The sequence below is a fragment of the Anarhichas minor genome, unplaced genomic scaffold (assembly GCF_050575085.1).
Source record: "Anarhichas minor isolate MPS153535 unplaced genomic scaffold, ASM5057508v1 ptg000015l, whole genome shotgun sequence".
Taxonomy (NCBI): Eukaryota; Metazoa; Chordata; class Actinopteri; order Perciformes; family Anarhichadidae; genus Anarhichas; species Anarhichas minor.
This window is the reverse complement of record NW_027466461.1, coordinates 1,782,382-1,800,589: the sequence shown is the minus strand read 5'-3', so window position 1 is coordinate 1,800,589 and position 18,208 is coordinate 1,782,382. Positions and strand designations below refer to the sequence as shown.

Here is an 18,208-nt window from a genome sequence, read left to right as displayed (position 1 = left end):
TCTGATCTTAACTGCATGAAATATCTTTTATACAGTAAGGCTTTGTGATTATCATCAACTTTTTCCATTGTCACCCAAATTCAAATCCTTTAAGTTGTGTCATGGGGAAGTATCAACACTTCTGCTTCTACTTGTGCAGGATAACATGAATCACTGAACACATGATGCAAGTTGAATCCTTGGTTGTGATTGGCTATTCCTGTGACTAACCACGTGATCACTTGAGTTGCTTTTACATGTTGATGTAGAGTAGGAGTGAGTGAGTTGTACGTTGGCTCATCAGAGCATTCTGAAGTGGATGTACAGTGATACAGGCTCTTGTCATACAGTCGGCATCTTTATTCATTGTTCACTTGGACGTCTTTATGCAAACCTAAACACATTGTGGATGTCTTACTGACACACAGAGACCAGCGTCACTGATATCAACCCTCTTATCTGATCGGGGTAAAACCCCAAACAAGCATTCCTCTCAGAGCGTCACATTGATCATGCCGTGTACAGCATGTTGAGGTTCAAAACAATTGTTTATCAGAGCGTTTTTCATGATCACTCCTTATTGAAAGCACAGAATAAGTTCAGTCCGATGTCCTGTCCACTGCTTCTCTCTCAGAGGCTTGCTACTGAATGTTGCTCATAAACACACATTATTTTGAGCAGGAATAGTCTGTTTGGATCGGTTTAGTCGTCTCAGTGGACCGCACAGATGTCCAGTATACAGAATTTGGCTCTACAGGTGGGACAAGGGACTCTGCTGGACAACCAGGTCTCAGGTCTTTGCTGGTCTTGGCGGCTGGCGAACCATCGACCTAGACAGGACAGACACCACATAGGTCTGCAGAAACACTGCTGGCACTCGGACTCGTTATCGGCTGCTATAAACACACAGCAGTCACAGGGTCACAGTTAGAATCACACAGAAGGACAGAACAGCTATGAATAAGGACAACAAAGCTAGACAAATACAGGCAAGGAATAGACAGGACTATCATGTTCACAAGACATCGTCACATTAATCAACTAACACACTAGAGTTGTTCCGATACCAACACCAGTATCAGAAATGCCTCTGATACTGCCTCAAATACTGGGTCGGGTATCGGCGAGTATGCGAGTCTATGCACTGATCTGACATCAAGTTATAATATCATGCATCAGCTCATTTAGGCTACACAGCTTCACCGACATGTGCAAACTAGTACGACACACCTGCGGTTACACTGGTACATGGACTGTACTTGTATTTCTCTTTTCTAGTCTTCTGACCACTCAAAGCTCTTCAACACTACATGTCATCATTCACCCATTCATACACGGCAGGCACAGCCTACGGGAGCATGTTGGGATGAAGTGTCTTGCCCAAGGACACGTCAACATGGACTAGAGGAGCCAGGGATCGAACTACCTTCTAATTGAAGGACGACCCACTCTACTACCAACATAAATTGGTCCTTCGAACGCCGGAACTCAATACCTCCTCTTCTCTTCAGCTTTGAACCTGAAACTGTGCACAGGGGAGCCTAGGTCTCTCGGGGGAAGCCCTCTGCCCTATCCTCACACCACAATAGTTTGGCAAATTGAGAGGCCAGGATCTGCTGAGAGGAGACGGAGTGACTAGATCCTTTTTTGTGAACCGAGCCGGTGAGAATCATTTCAGGTAAAAAGAATAAATGTCCGCCCCTCACTCTCATGTATCCTATTTTCCCTTGATAATTACTGTGAACAATACATTTGTGCTTAAATCAGCAGCAGGAGAGCTAGTTAGCGTTAGCTGTTAGCAGCCAGTGGGAAGCACAGCGCTGCTTGACGAGATAACATTACCAGTGGTTCCAATAAGCTACATTATCTACTGAAGCTCTATTCATTAAATGAGTAGTAGGCAAAGGTCAATTATAACGGTATCATGATGTGCTCAAATGCAATGTTGTAAAATGCAGTTTTGGAGAAAAACCTGAATAAATCCAGTTGTTTTAAAGAGATGTTTTCTATAAAATCGATATTAGAGAGTGAATTTCGACCTGTTTAACTTCCTAACCCTAGCTCTAAGCAGCTTAGAATACCTCATTAAAACTACTACTGTCTTTATCAAAGCAAATACAATCATGTTTCCGAATGACTTGAATCTTGTGTTTTTATGCAAATAACCACTTTAGATGACAATAACAGAGTAAAAGGCTAACATTTTGAATTGTTGACAGTTTACACTGACTTTGGGATGGTACAGTTGGAGTACATATATACTGTATATGAACTTGGTATCGGTACCTGGGAAGAAAATAAAGGTACACACACACTCTCGCTTACCTTCTGCCTGGCAGAGTCTGACCAGCTTGCTGTTTGCTGGAACCTGCATACAGCCTATACATGGCTCCACCTCCTGAGTATGGAGAGACAATATTCTTCTGAATCATTTTTGCATGTTCTTAGTGATCCTGTGGTCAGGATTCAAACACACAGACAGTAGTGTACCTGTCCACTGGGGAGTGTGTACGGTTGATTGAGGTCCACCTGAGCTCGGAATGTTTCCAGGAAGAGTTCACTCATGGTCTGGTGGATCACTACATTGGGAGAGTTTCTGATGGGGGCATGGAGCTTCTCCCGGAGCTCTGCATACTCTGTAGAGAGGAGCCTGGAAACAGTGGGCAAGTAACATGTCATATGCCGCTTCTTCCTGACAGCTCAAGACCACACACACACACACACACACACACACACACCTGATATCAAAGGGTCTGACAGCAGGGTTGATGCTGTCCACTCTCAGGGTCAAGATCTGTGCTGGGGAGGCTAAGTCTGGAGTCAGCTGGTGCTGCCTGGACTCTGTCACTGTCACATGACATTCAGTCTGTAAGGCCATGTAGACGTGATATGTGGTCACCTACAGAAGGACAGAGATGGTCAGGCATGTGGATGAACAATGTTATTTTTTAGGTTCTTTTGCCAATTTAGAAAACTTCAGATTTGAAACGTAAACGGGACGCCAACCAACCCGATGACGGAAAGATAGTGGAAAATGTTTAGCGTGGTTTTACTGGACTGCACCTCGATATGTGTGCACTCTTTAAGTTAGAAGCTGTTGATTTGCATTACCTTCACATTCCATCACCTAGAATGTAGCATGTAGAATGTAGCATGTAGCATAGCAATGCTTGCTACACATGTGTCACAGGTGGGTATTAAACTGATCAAAGTGTGGTGGATGACTCTTTATGGAACATTCAATGCCTTTAAACATGCTGCAGACACAGAGCAACATTAGCATTTTTTCAGTGTTGAAAAAAATTGATATTCAATTAATAATGAATATTCAATTGTGAAAAACCACACTACCACGGATGTGTGTGTCACACACTCTTATGCGGGCCTGGGCCACTGCACGTAAAGCACTGAATGATGGGAGTCCCACAACGTCACTTTCATTGATTGAACATGCAACGTTAGCGGGGAATAGTTCAACAACTACTGAAGGAACAACCTTAAACTAGCTGTTTCAGACACTTGTTGTATTGTAATTCATTCCCTGACAGCACAGTCCTGTTCATACGGAGCAAACAGCTGATGTTAATGGAGGTTGCATTGACTTGCAATGCACATGGAGCAAAAAGTATATAACTCAGGGTAATGTGTTTTTTCATTTAAGATACTAACTAACAAGAGAGCTTGAATATGAACAATCAAGATGGCCGCCGAGGACAGGTGTGGTGTGTTGGGCTCCACACCAATCCTCCTATTTAACATTTTACTCCAGACTATATCAGTTTTAGCCGATGCTTTTCAACGAAAATGCTTCAACTCAAAGAAATACTTGAATCAAAGACAAGAATCAAGTAAAAGCTACAGAGAAAATGGAGGTGTTTGGACACTGTTATTCTGCTTGTGGTTTTTGCTTGTTCCACCTGCTCAAGGCCTTTGTCTGGCTGGAAATCAATCAATTACTCCTGGACAATCTGCACTTTTGAATAACTCACCGAGATTGAATTTCGTTGGACACGGATATTTGACTGTTTATTCCATTTTCTGGCAGAAAGAACATTTTAATGGAATTTCTAGTAGAGACAGCAAACAACGCACCAAGAGAAGCAAACAAAGGTATGTTGACAGCACTCTACTGTTTCTGCTGTTACTAAGTGGGGATATACAACTGAATCCTGGTCCACTAGCAAACCTTATCCTAGACCAAGAAAGTCCTGTGTCCAAGGATTATCTTCATGAATCAGTGCAAGTTTGCTATGATTGTAATGGAAGGAAGGAACCAACTGATATTTTCCCTTTGGGACTGCTGGCTACTGATCAACAGCAATGCATTGGTGGCTCTACTCTTCATCCAGATAAATGTGAACTACTGGATGGAAGAAATAAACTTTCTGCCACCACCAGGTCTGGCCCAGGCCCAAGTAGCAGCATACCAGCTACGACTAGGCTAGGCCCAGGCCCTAGCAGAGGCATGCCAGCTGCGACTAGGCTAGGCCCAGGCCCTAGCAGAGGCATGCCAGCTGCCGCTAGGCTAATCGCAGGCCCTAGCAGTAGCATTCCAGCTACAACTGGGCTAGGCCCTGGCCCCAGCAGTAGCATGCCAGCTACCATCAGGCTACACCAAGGCCCCAACATCAGCATGCCAGCTACCACCGGGTCAGGCCCCAGCAGCAGCATGCCAGCTACCATCAGGCTACACCAAGGCCCCAACATCAGCATGCCAGCTACTACCGGGTCAGGCCCAGGCCCCAGCAGCAGCATGCCAGCTACCAACCAGTCTGGCGTCCGGATCAACACCAACAAGTGGGTGAGTCCTGAGAAAAACACCATCACATACTGCGACGGAGGAGACATTTTACCCATTGATAATACAAACTCAATTGTCAATCATTTTAGTCCACTGACTAACTCACACGCTGATATGGATACCTGTTCACAACAAATTGAAAACTCCGAACATTGCGCTGCAACAACGAAAGTGAAACAAAGTTGCCTGAATCCAGCTATCATAAAAGATTACGTAAACATAAACTTTTCAAAACGGTCAATCATGCCCGGGTGCTCTTACGCACGTAAGACCTAAAGGACTGTTTGGGGGGCATTTGAATATTCGAAGTCTCCTGCCTAAAATGGATCAAATAAAACATCTTGTTGTGGATTCAAACCTGGACTTTCTATGTCTCTCAGAAACCTGGCTACATATAAACTCGCCCTCTGTTGCTTTGAATGTACGTGGATACAATATATTTAGAAGAGATAGATCTAGTGGTAAAGGAGGAGGAGTAATGTTTTACATTAAAGAACACCTTAACTGCAGCCAGATTGAGTGGTCAAGTGATGTCAAATTGGAATGTATTGGTCTGAAAGTGTCACTATCATCTCAAATGTCTCTTACTCTTATATGTCTCTACAGACCACCATCGTCCAAATGTGAATTTTACTATCAGCTTAATTCCATGTCAAAGGAATGTGACTTCGACAAAGAGGTTATATTATTGGGTGATTTTAATGTAAATTGGGAGGATAAGTCTGGAAGAAAATCCCTAAAACGTACAATTGATTGCTTTAATATGACCCAGTTAGTGAACAAACCCACAAGGATAACCCACTCTTCTCAGTCCCAGATTGATTTAATTTTTAGCAATAAACCTGAAAGAATGATCAAAACACACAATATGGTAACTGGTATGTCTGACCATAATTTGATACTTTTAACAAGAAAACTTACAAAGAAACGTTTTAGTATGTCTTGTACCAGAAAGGCTTATCAATTAAGAATACCGAAAGGTGACCAAAATTCATTTGAGGATGCTATACAAGGAATTGATTGGAGCAACTGTTTAACGGGTGCAAGTGTGGAGGAAGACAGCAACATCTTCTTATCCACAATACAGACCACAATTAACAGTTTCCTTAAAAAAGCCTAAATTAAACAAAATCAAAAAAAAAAACATTTCCATGGCTAAATAGTGACATCTGGAATTTAATGAAAAAACGGGACTATGCGTTAAAATTGGGACGCAAGTCTAAATTAGGAAATGATAGGCAGAAATTCGTAATGCTGAGAAATCAGGTAACGAAAGAACTTAGAAAAGCAAAAGCTAATTTTTTTTATTAAGATCATTGATGAAGCAGGAGGTAATTCTAAAATAATATGGGATAATATAAAGAAGTTGACAGACAAACAGAACAGCAATTCAAAGAAGCAACTTAAAATGAATGTGAACGGGTGCCTTACACAAGATGAAGTTGTAATTTGTACAGCTTTCAATTCATACTTTATCAACTCAGTGGAAGCTTTAACTCGAAGCTCCAGTATTGGTCAATTTGATCCTACACCAGTAAATGAAGGTCAACCATGCTTCGCTATTCAAGAAGTCTCTGAATCTACTGTCACCAGAGTTCTAGGCTCACTCAAGAACTCTAGGGCCAAAGATGTTTATGGAATTGACAATATTTTTCTAAAGAAACATAAAGGCACACTCGCTCACCCGATCACGAGCATTGTCAACAAATCTCTCAGGTAATGTGTGTTTCCAAAAGGATGGAAATCAGCCATAGTAACACCCATTTTTAAGTCAGGCGATTCAACCGGTGGCTCCAATTATCGGCCAATCAGTATCCTCCCTGCTGTTTCCAAAATTGCTGAAAAATGTGTTGCAGAGCAACTCATTAAACATCTCAACAGCTCTCCATATCAGCTGCATCCTATGCAGTTTGGTTACAGGGCTAATCATTCGACTGAAACAGCCAACTGCTTCCTCTTAGAGAATGTGAAGCTTAAAATGGATAAAGGGGGTGTAGTAGCAGCGGTTTTTCTTGACCTGAAGAAGGCTTTTGATACGGTTAATCACAATGTCCTGATTAACAAACTGTCAAAATTTAACTTTTCCCAAGAGTCTCTTGCCTTGCTGAAATCCTACCTTGAAGGAAGAACCCAGTGTGTCAGAGTGGGTGATGTTACATCATCTACTCTAAGATCTAACGTGGGAGTACCCCAGGGTTCTATTTTAGGACCTTTACTATTCAGTTTATACATTAATGATTTGCCGGCTGTCTGCGATGGCTGTGATATTCAAATGTACGCTGACGATACAGTGATTTATGTGCACGCAAAGAACAAAGAACAAGCTGCACTTAAACTCACGTCCACAATGACAAATGTAATGTTAGGGTTAGATGTTTTCAGGGGAGACCCAGACCGCTGGACTTTCCAGTCGCACCAAAAATGAACTGGATCCGGTTAACAATCAAAAAGTATTTAATAAACAAGAGAAGCTAGAACAGTTGCAAACTGAATTACTCTATCGATATCAATATGTCCCCAGGGCAGAGTTCTCACAAGGCCCACTAAATAGCCCAGCCCAGCTGGTAAACTACCCAGAGTGGTAACGGCGCGAACTCTGGCAAAAACCCTCTGGAACTAAGCCTATATTTAAAAGTCTCTGTCCGAAAGTTTAAATGTCCAGTATCAGCCTCTGTGATTGGCCGAAATTCAATAGCCCCTCCTGGCTTGGGGCAGTTATCATCTCAGTGTTTGGTTGAAGTCGTCCGGACTCCTCCTCAGGTCCTGGTGGTCAGTTGTCCATCCCTCTGTTCTCTGCTGCACCTCTGTAAAGACTCACTCAAAATGATCTCTTTCTGACCCTCAAAACTATTCATACAGTGTTTTAATACCTTTAGTGACTATACTTCTATGGTTTAATACATTCCATAAGTAAATATTTTGTGACTTTTTAACCTATTTTGACATTATTATTATTGTGACACTTCTACTCACCACTAGGGGTGTTATTTAATCCTACTAATAATGCTTTTAATACTGAAATCCTTAACAGTAACTAAATGGCTTGCAGATTCCTGCCTTCACCTGAATGTTAACAAGACTGTTTGTATGTTCTTCACAAAGAGGGCTTGCAAAGTGTCACTGGAGCCAGATGTTTATGTTGCTGGTGAGAGGCTACAGGTAGTGTCAGATTTTAAATATTTAGGAATTTTTATTGATTCTAATCTCTCTTTTAAAAAACAGGTAAAACATGTGACAAATGTCAATTTAATCTCATGCATTTTAGATATATAAGACACTGTCTAACCATGCAAGCTGCAAAATTGTATTTTAATGCAATGATTATCCCCCATCTGACCTACTGCTTAACCAGCTGGGCACAAGCCAGCAGCACTACATTAAAATCCATTCATATTCTCCATAAACAAGCCCTAAAAACACTTGATAAAAAACCCAAAAGTCACCATCACTGCAATATTCTCATCAAACACCATATCCTGAGTTGGGAGAACATCATTAAATTCACTGATGTGTGTCTGGTTAATTTTACATGGTATGGCCCCACCTCCACTTAGTGATTTTATTAAACAAAGCACTCAAAGCAGCAGACTCACTAGATCTGCTTCAAGAGGTGATTGTGTCATTCCACATAGGTCAAGCTCGTTTAGTAAATCTACATTCTCTGTGAAGGCATCTCACTCGTGGAATGCTCCGCCACCACACATACGCACACAAAACACGTACCAAACATTCAAGCATAACTTAAAGAAATGGCTTGTTGCCAATCAGGTGTGCAAGCATTGATGTACTGTCTGTCCTGCCTGCTTGTTTCATCTATATGTGCATTAGTCTTGATCAGTGTTGCTATTTTCCATTTTTTTGATGTGTATGTTAAGTGCTTCAGTGTTATATGTGCTTGTCCTGTAGGTGGGTCTGTTCTGCGTGACGCATGCTGAAACCTGTTATATCTGCTCTGCTTTAATGTCTTACACTTTTCTTTTGCTGTGTTTCGGTTTTGTCTATACGTTGCTGTCTGTTTCTCTATGAATTTTAACTCCGTTTCAATTTGAGATTTTGTTATTTTAGGCTGCCTTGAAACATCTGGCCGGGGACAGCAGATGGGAATTAGCCTCTCTGGCTAACTCTGGCAAGTGTAACTGTTGATTAGTGTGCATTGTCCCTGAAAAATAAATAAATTAATAAATGAAGCACTCTGTGCTGAGCACCTGACTCTGCAGTAAGATGATTTGATCATTTTTGTAAACCCCTGTAGTACTCTGACGGGGAGCTGGTGGTGGAGGAAAGCCTGAAACTCCTGCTGATTCCGCGGGGGTCCAGCTAGGCGGCTGTGGTGCAGAGTGCTTCCTGAGGTGTAATACATGTAAGGGCTTCTCCTTCAGACTGCCTAACTTTGATGAACATCATTCCTTTCTGCTCACCTGTCACGGCCAAACAGCTGGAACTCAACACAATTTCTCCCACAGGAGATTGACTTCCTGGATGGCATCTGGCAATCTACACATATAGTGATAATGACACCTAGTGTTTACATTAAGAACTGCATTTTAATATAGCCAGCAGGCCAACTATAGGTGTAATTTAAAAAGAACTCCTGGACCATATACATGAAGGTGTCAGCCAGCACATGGTCGTAGTTTGGACACATCTAGTTTGCACCAAAACATTGAAAACACAGATGCCCCTATCACCCTGTGTGACTCCCCCGTCGACACTGTGGAGTCCTTCCGCTTCCTGGGCTCCATCATAACCCAGGACCTCAAGTGGGAGCTGAACATCAGCTCCATCACCAAGAAGGCTCAGCAGAGGATGTACTTCCTGAGGCAGCTGAAGAAATTCAACCTGCCAAAGACAATGATGGTGCACTTCTACACAGCCATCATTGAGTCCATCCTCTGCTCCTCCATCACAGTCTGGTACGCTACAGCCACTGCCAAGTTCAGACTGCAGTGCATCATTCGCTCTGCTGAGAGGGTGATTGGCTGCAATCTGCCGTCCCTCCAGGACTTGTTCGCTTCAAGGACCCTGAAGCGAGCAAGAAGGATTGTAGCCGACCCCTCTCACCCTGGACATGATCTGTTTGATTCCCTTCCATCTGGCAAGAAGCTGCGGTCCATCAGTACCAAGACCTCACGCCACATGAACAGTTTTTTCCGTCTGCAGTTGGGTTAATCAACAAAGCCCGGGACCCCCACTGACTCTTACACCCCCAGAACAATTTGTTAGTTACACACCCTTGCACATCTTTTCTTTATCAATATACACTTGCCACTAATGTATTGTTATTTGTTTACCGTATTGTAAATGTTAATATTTTTCTATTTTAAATGATGTCACATACTATTGCACTGTGTTTATTGTTATGCACCAGTAGGCACTAGTCAAATTCCTTGTATGTAACGTACTTGGCAATAAACAGTTTGTTACTCACCTTTAACACCCAGCTGTCAGTAACAATTACTCTGGCTCCAGGCGCCCCCGTAGCAAACTTGTCTATGCGTCTGAACTCAGTGTTGACGCTGGATGCCACAGAGCCCCAGCCAGGGTGAGGAGGCTGTATGTGGGCCTGCAGGGCCCGGCTAATTGGGTGGTTGTGCCAGTGATGCCGAGACCAGTAGATGACAAGCGTCCAGCTGGTCAACTGGATGCAGAGAGAGAGGAGGAGAAATGCTCTCCAGCTGTCACTCACCTGGTGAGACACAACAACACAGCTGAGACCAATATTTAAGAACTACAGACAACCAGGTGGCCCCGAAAACACCGGAGATGCTCCACACTTCATCCAGACATATGTCAGTCAAAGATCATACATTTTAATGCTGAGGTAGAAATGGAAAATAAATCTCTCAAAGCCCTGTATCATAAAATCCCTAACTTTAGTTTAGACTGAAATTAAATATCATTATGACAAAACAAATGTTGGCCAAAAAGAACATCATTTTTCTCCCTTAATGGTTATTCAAAGAAGATACAGTGCATTGCACTTAAAGGAACAGTGTGTATGTTTTAGTGGCATCTAGTAGTTTATGGCAGGTTGCAAACACAGACTGTATATAAGAAGAGGACGGAGTCATCATGACATCACCCATTGGTTTGTGGACGGCCTGTTGAAGCCTCAAGTCCGGCGATTTCACCGTCACCATCTTGGAATACAGCCGTTGCCATGTTGTTTTTTAACAACTGATAAACGAAAGTTACCATATTTGGAATGCAGAGGAGTGATGTAGAAATTGGTAGCGGCAGAGACCTGTCAATCACTGTGTAGCCCCGCCCTAAAGCATCCCCTGCTTTATGGTCTGTTTGACTCTAAATGGACCATAATGTACTAAATGAACATCATGCCGTATTGAAGAAGACTTGAAACTAGAGATTGAGATCATAAACTCATGTTGACAATCTTTACTGAGGTAATAAATCAAGAGAGAAGTAGAGTCATTTTCTCATAGACTTCGATACAACCAGAGGAGTCGCCCCCTGGTGGACACTAGAGAGAATGCAAGTTTAAGACACTTCCACATTGGCTTCACTCGGCAGAACCGGAGGTTGCTGTCTGGTTGCAACCAATTAAATAGCCCTCTGCTCCCTACATGACTAAATTGTTATTTTTTTTAAATTAATTAAGAACAGAATTAGAAGTCATCATTTAGATATAACTAAATATTGTTTGTAGCGCAGCAACAGTTATGTTTACATGAGTAAAGTCACTATATAAAGTAATTAATATCTCACTGGAAACAAATGTAAATAAATAAATAACATTTCTGAGTGAAGTTTATAAAGAACACAGACATGTTCTTTCTGTCCTCTTTATTAGATATTTACATCTTTATGACATCTTTATTAATTTAGCACCGGGGTCGTTTAATCCCGGGTTTCTGAACGCATCTCTACCTTCAGATAACTGAAGGTGAAAGGCTCTCACTAGAGCCAGTGTCCGTTCTGAGCTGCTGTAGAAACATGCCGATGCAAGATGGTGGACTCTGTGGAAGACGACCCGCTCCCCATGAACATATAAATGGCTTTTTCTATGCTAACGAAAAGCGATTCTTAGTTTCGGGTGATTATACACTGATTAAAATATAGTTATGAATATTATATTCAAAATCTGCCCATAATCCCCCCTAGAAATTACACACTGTCCCTTTAATGCATTGCTGAGTTGTTTGTCAAAATGATTTTAGTCCCAACTGAAACCAAAATCTGGTGAAAATATGGCAGGTGGAACTGGGTTATTTCCACAGAGGAGGATAAACTATATAGAAGCTTTTGTGTTCTTGGGAAGTTGTGATGGAAATTGACAGAAACAAATGAACGGAGTTCAGCTGTGATTCACATCAGTCACTGGTGCACTTCCTTCATGTAGCTGCTCATACCTAGAATATAACTATATAGACAATATTATGCACATTTTCTCTTTTCTCTCATTCCAGCCTGATTTTAAGTCTTGTTCAAATAACATCTCTATTTAAGACTTCACCTGAAGTCCTCAGCATCAGCCACTGATTTTGACAAAACAGTTTTTGTTCATCACAATTTTGACTTCCCACTATTAAATGAACACGAGCAGTTGCAATATTGATGTTTGATCGACTGCAATATTGACACTCAAACTCCGCTGCATATCAAACTGTGTGCAAAGCATTCAACAACAGCCTGTGAGAAACCCTCCTGAATGCTGCCGATGCAGTCGAGAGTAGAAGAGTAATACACGGTTTATTTTATGGGCAAAACGATAATGCTCTTAATTCAGGTGAGGAAGAACCCTGTTTTAAGACTTATTTTGATGCAAAGGTTTGTTCATTAGCAGGAATGTAGCACCACATGACAGTGAAAGCAGTGCTCTGTTGATTTGTTATTTTGGCTCAGAAGTTTGGTACAATTTGATTTCTCCTGTAGGAGCTGCACCGTCTTATTCTGACGCAGAGATTTGTACATGAGCAGGAATGAAGTAGAGAAAGCAGTGCTGTTCATCTAAATGTGAAAGTACAATCTAAACATCAATGAAAAATTGTGTTGGTCATTCTGTTCATAATCTTGCAGCCTTACTGGGAACGGACTAAAGTGTAATGCATGTGTATAGAATCCAAGTGTGTTCACAAATCTGCAGACAGGGAGACAGACAGGGAGACAGACTGACCTGGTGAATGTATCCCAGGTTTTTCTCTGGAGCAGCGATACACATCCCCATGTAGTAACCTGGAGAGATGGACAACAACTTAGACACGAGCAACACACACGATATGAACAAGAGCACCAAACGACATCATCAGAGACGGATCCCATCCACTTCACCTACCTGCACCATACATAAACATCGAATGCTGCCCATGAGGACAGCCACAGATTGTTTCGTGGTGTTCTCTGTACTTCAGCACATTGGATTAGAAATGTCATTATGATCGTGTGGATACGGCTCAGGCGGTGTGAGTGCTAGGGGCCCCATGCCCACAGTAGGGCCCCAAATTCATAATGTATCACCGTGACTTTCTCTTACTAATACTTTTTTCATACTATTATTTCAAAATAGAAATAAATAGAAAAATAAAAGTACAATGTAGCCCTAGTACATATACACATAAGTGCTGATTCTGTCACGGGGCATGGTGGAGGACTCAAATGCAGACCAGGCAGAGTAGCGTGAAGCAGGCGTTTTATTAAACACAAAAGGAATAATTACCAACACAACAGGGAGTCCAAGCACAAGACAAGAGACGAGGGGGAAAATCCAGCGGGAAACGAGGCAGGGCAGGCAGACGGGGAAACCGGGAACAGGACGAGCAAGAGCTGGCGGGTAGGCATGAACACAAACAATGACCTGGCAGTGAGTGACTGAGAGACAGGGGTTTATAAAGTGGTTTGAACAGGTGAGGAGTGTTGTGCTGATGAGGGAGAGCTTGATTACTGATCAGAGACAGGTGAAGGGAGTTGGACTGGTGCTGAGGGAGTGGCTGACAGGTAGAGTGAGGAGCTACAGAAAAACACACACACAGAACACACAAGGCAAAGCCTGATCGTGACAGATTCAGGTTTAGTAAGGGGGAAACGCATCGATGGGGAAACAGCACTCAACACGTTTTAGGCCATGGGCCAACAGGAGCTTGGTAATAGACAAGCTTATTAATGAAGATTAAAACATTTATAACCGTTTATGAATTGCATACTAATGAGTGTTAATGTAGGAACAATGCTTTATTAAGACCAACATCACAAAGACTAAACCAGGTAACACGGAGCTGATACAGTCCTGTTACCAACATCACAAAGACTAAACCAGCTAACACGGGGCTGATACGGTCCTGTTACCAACATCACAAAGACTAAACCAGCTAACACGGGGCTGATACGGTCCTGTTACCAACATCACAAAGACTAAACCAGCTAACACGGGGCTGATACGGTCCTGTTACCAACATCACAAAGACTAAACCAGCTAACACGGGACTGATACGGTCCTGTTACCAACATCACAAAGACTAAACCAGCCCAGAACAAAGAGAGATGGCAGCTTGAATTCTAAAAGAAACCGTAAAAAAAAGGTTGGTATCCTACTTGCAATGAATAGTGTGAATGTGGATCTTGAACTTTGAATCTGTAAAGGAAATAAATAATAGAAATTAGGAGAAAGTCATATAGTGCTGGGCGGTATGACCAAAAATTTGTATCACGGTATTTTTTAAGATTCTGGCAGTTTCACGGTATTATTTTTTTTCCTTGACTGTTTTTATGTAGCCAGGCGAAGTGGGGGTAGGAAGATTTCTGTTCTGTACCTGATAGATATGACTTACGTGCAGGGTTAGTGACAGATGCTGCATTTATTTTAGGCGTACTGTCACTTTAAGAACAGTGAAGCGTGAGCTACGCGAGAGCACGGAGTTCACGTAAGATGTGGAAATACAGAGCGGGAATCAGAGGCTGCTGTGGACAGAGCGTTAGCATTTAGCATCCAGACTGCGCTGAAAGGAAAGACCTGAACGACAGGTCAGGGTAAGTAGCGGGAGAAATTACTAATGAATGCTGAATCACCTTGTAATTGGGGTTGGTAACTGTTTAGAGACATGGTGGTAAGTTGTATGCATCTGCCTCATTTAGAGTGGAGACAGAAGCTGCCGTGAGTTCCATGTGTGTGGGTCCGAGGACACAGGCCGAATACTGATATGGGAGAGGAAGCCACTACTGTTGTTTTTCTATGTAGCTTTCGAATATAGTGTTTCCAGTTGTCAGTCCTGTTATTATGTAATCCTAAATCGAGTAAAAAGCAATTGTTTCATTTTGCTGTCAATTGATCTGTACCTTTTAAAATTGGACTAATTAATGCTGTACTCCAAGAGTGCAGTCTGGGAAATAAAAGACCCACATCAAATATAAATGTATCTTTGTGTCTGGTCTCATCCTTTTAATTAGGCCACACTAATTTTGATGGCAGCGGTGGGATCCCCGGTTAATTTTGAGGTCATAGTTGGACAGGGATAATACGTATAGAAACAACAGTAGTGGCGAAGAAGACTCCAGCTCCGGGATCAGAGGGTGTGACGACTGCCGTGAGGTGTCCCAGACGCAGCAGGGTGGCACGTGGCTGGTGTTCCAGGACAAGAGGTATCGCCGTAGACTGCGGGAAGAGAGGACCACGGGACGTCTCCTTCTGAGAAACTGCTGGACTGAGAGGCAACTGGTAGTGACTGTGTTATCTTGCTGCAGTAAGGACACTGGAGGGGACAGTTTGAAATGTCAGAAGAGGAAGAGGGTGTGGCTGCTCCATGGGCCGGTCCCAGCCATTATGGGGACAACCCAGCTGCCTCCATGTCTGATGAGGGAGGTAACCCTTTGGTACAACTGCAGTCACAGATTTTGGAACTGGGTAGAAAACATGATGCTGTAATGTCAAGTATTGCTAACCTGGGTGATGCTCAACCAAGGTCTATTGTTTACATTCCAAGAGAAAAACAAATGGCACCTTTTAGTGGTGAACCAGGGAAAGATGTTCACACTGTTGATGAGTTTATAGAAGAGGTGGTGCGGGCGATGAGAGCAAGGGGTCTACATGGGGAGGAGCAGGTAGACTTCATCTTCTCACAGTTAAAGGGGTCAGCTCTAGAGGAGGTTAAGTTACAGGTGGGTGGACAGGTCAAGCAATCCAGTGATCTGTTTTCATACCTGAGGGAAGCATTCAGAGAGAGATGCACTACTCCACAACTGTTACATGCTTTCTATGCGCGCAGGCAGTTAGATGGGGAAGACTTGCGGGATTCTTCACATGCGACCTCACAGCTGCTTAATTCTGCTCTTCAACAGTCTCCTAACATTGTAGTTGATGTACAGCTAGCACTTAGAGACCAGTTCATTGAAGGTGTACGTGAATTGCGTAGGCTTATAAGAGAGAAGCCTGACTGAAGCCTGTTTGATGTACGAGAAGAGGCAATGATGTAGACACTTGAAGACCGGCCTCACAGTACTAATGTGGCGAGAAACCGGAATCTAGTGGGCGAGGTTTCTGAAAAAAACAGACTCGACTAGTAATGCACAGACTGACTTGACCACCACTCTGCAGGAAGTAATTAAAATAATTGCACAGCAGGGTAATGCTATTGGTGAGCTAACCAATGCAGTCCGTGAGTTCACAATGCAAAATGCTAGTTCAGAGAAGGGAACCAAAGGTGTTCGATTCAAAATCTAGCTGAAGTATATTGATGATGGACAGCCAATTTGTCTGCAGTGTGAGGGGGTTGGGCACATGGTCAGACATTGCAATAAACTATGTGACTCAGGAAGACTTTCTAATGCTAAGCCTAGTCCTGCGGTTCAGGGAAACCGGAGCCCTCCGTTGCTATGAGCCGGGCAATGCGAGGCAAGTCAAAAGGCTCATAGGACATCCTAACCAAAGACCGTTTTCTAGAACGTGCTGTAGGCAAATGCCCTGAGGTAGACATCCAGATTGGTGGAGTTCCGCTTAGGTGCCTACTGGACACAGGCAGTAATGTAAGCACTTTGACAGAAAGCTTCTTCAGGGACCACCTCCATGGAGAAGATGAAGATATGCATTGTACAGCTAAATGGCTTAAAATCACAGCAGCCAACAAGTTACCACTTCCCTATTTAGGCTATGTTGAGTTAGATATACAAGTGCTGGGACTCACCATTCCAGAGTGAGGTTTCTTAACAATCAAAGATGACACCCAGGGACCAGATTCATCTCCACCTGGCATTATTGGGATGAATATCGCCAAACGGTGTAGACAGCTGGTACTGTCAGAGTTTGACACAGCTCTACATGGAGAGCTGGATTCTGCTTGGAGAGACGCTTTCCATCAAATGCAGGAGGCAGAACTTGTTGGAAAAGTATCTACAGCCCGTGTGGCAGGAAAACAAAGTGCATATACTTGCTTCAGCCATTGCCACAGTTTAGCAAGGGGACTCAGGAGATCGTCGGGTGGTGACACCAGCATGCTGCTCGAGCCACGGCCTATGCCACTGCCTGGCGGGTTGATTGTTTTCCCAACAGTGGTGTAAGCCAACAGTCAGGTGTTCCCAGTCCAAGTTGTCAACCTCTCACCGGAGGATGTGTGGTTGTCCCCAAAGACTAGGTTAGTTATCCTCAGCCAGTGTGTTGAGGGTGACTCCTACGAGGTGAAGTTTCAGCGTATCACCGCTGACCATGAGGAAGTGACGATTAACCGGAAGGATGATCATGGATGTGACAGTGATGTCCAGAGCCTACTAGAGCAACTACATTTAGGAGGTACGCCAGAACAGCAGGCGGAACTAGGAGAGCTTCTGCTGAAGTATGCAGATGTGTTTGCAGTTCATGATGAGGATCTGGGATACACTGATAAGGTGAAACATGAAATCCCTGTGGTGGACGAGATACCAGTTTCCCAACCTTACCGGCGCATCCCACCTAATCAGTACAAGGAGGTCAGGGAAGATATTTCTGAACTGCTGAGAAAAGGAGTGATTCAAGAGAGTTCAAGCTCCTATGCCTCAACTATTGTGTTGGAGCGCAAGTCTGATGGAAGTTTAAGGCTGTGTGTTGACTACAGGAGGCTGAACTTGAAGACCAGGTGTGACGCATTTCCACTGCCACGCATTGATGAAACTTTGGACGCTCTGAGTGGCGCAAAGTTCTTCTCGGACAATCGACCTCGCTGGCGGATACCATCAGGTTGCTGTACATGAGAAAGATAGGGACAAAACAGCTTTCGCCACACCATTCGGCCTTTATGAGTACCTGAGGATGCCCTTTGGGCTCTGTAACTTGACCCGCAACCTTTCAACGTCTGATGCAGGCTACAATGAGTGATCTAGTTTTGCAGATGGTATTGATCTATTTGGACAACTTGCTAGTGTTTTCATCAACATTCCAAGACCACTTAGTGAAGTTAGAGACACTCTTCAAGAGGTTGAGAGCGACAGGGCTAAAAGTCAAAATTAAGAAGT

General features: G+C 43.2%; 1 protein-coding gene across 3 annotated transcripts in view; it reads right to left on the bottom strand.

Annotated features, from left to right (window-relative positions):
- Nucleotides 1-316: 316 nt before the first annotated feature.
- The window catches only part of tmem129 (transmembrane protein 129, E3 ubiquitin protein ligase), a 29,884-nt gene continuing 11,992 nt past the window's right edge, over nucleotides 317-18,208 (bottom strand). For 2 of the 3 annotated variants that reach the window (XM_076092093.1, XM_076092095.1), the window contains 6 exons: nucleotides 12,915-12,973; nucleotides 10,209-10,466; nucleotides 2,718-2,878; nucleotides 2,470-2,629; nucleotides 2,305-2,377; nucleotides 317-875 (listed from right to left, as the gene is read on the bottom strand). In XM_076092093.1, coding sequence (XP_075948208.1) covers nucleotides 691-875; nucleotides 2,305-2,377; nucleotides 2,470-2,629; nucleotides 2,718-2,878; nucleotides 10,209-10,466; nucleotides 12,915-12,973 — 896 coding nt within the window. In that variant the 3' untranslated portion in view covers nucleotides 317-690. The remainder of the gene's footprint in view (nucleotides 876-2,304; nucleotides 2,378-2,469; nucleotides 2,630-2,717; nucleotides 2,879-10,208; nucleotides 10,467-12,914; nucleotides 12,974-18,208) is intronic. The other variant, XM_076092094.1, reaches the window with a different exon arrangement.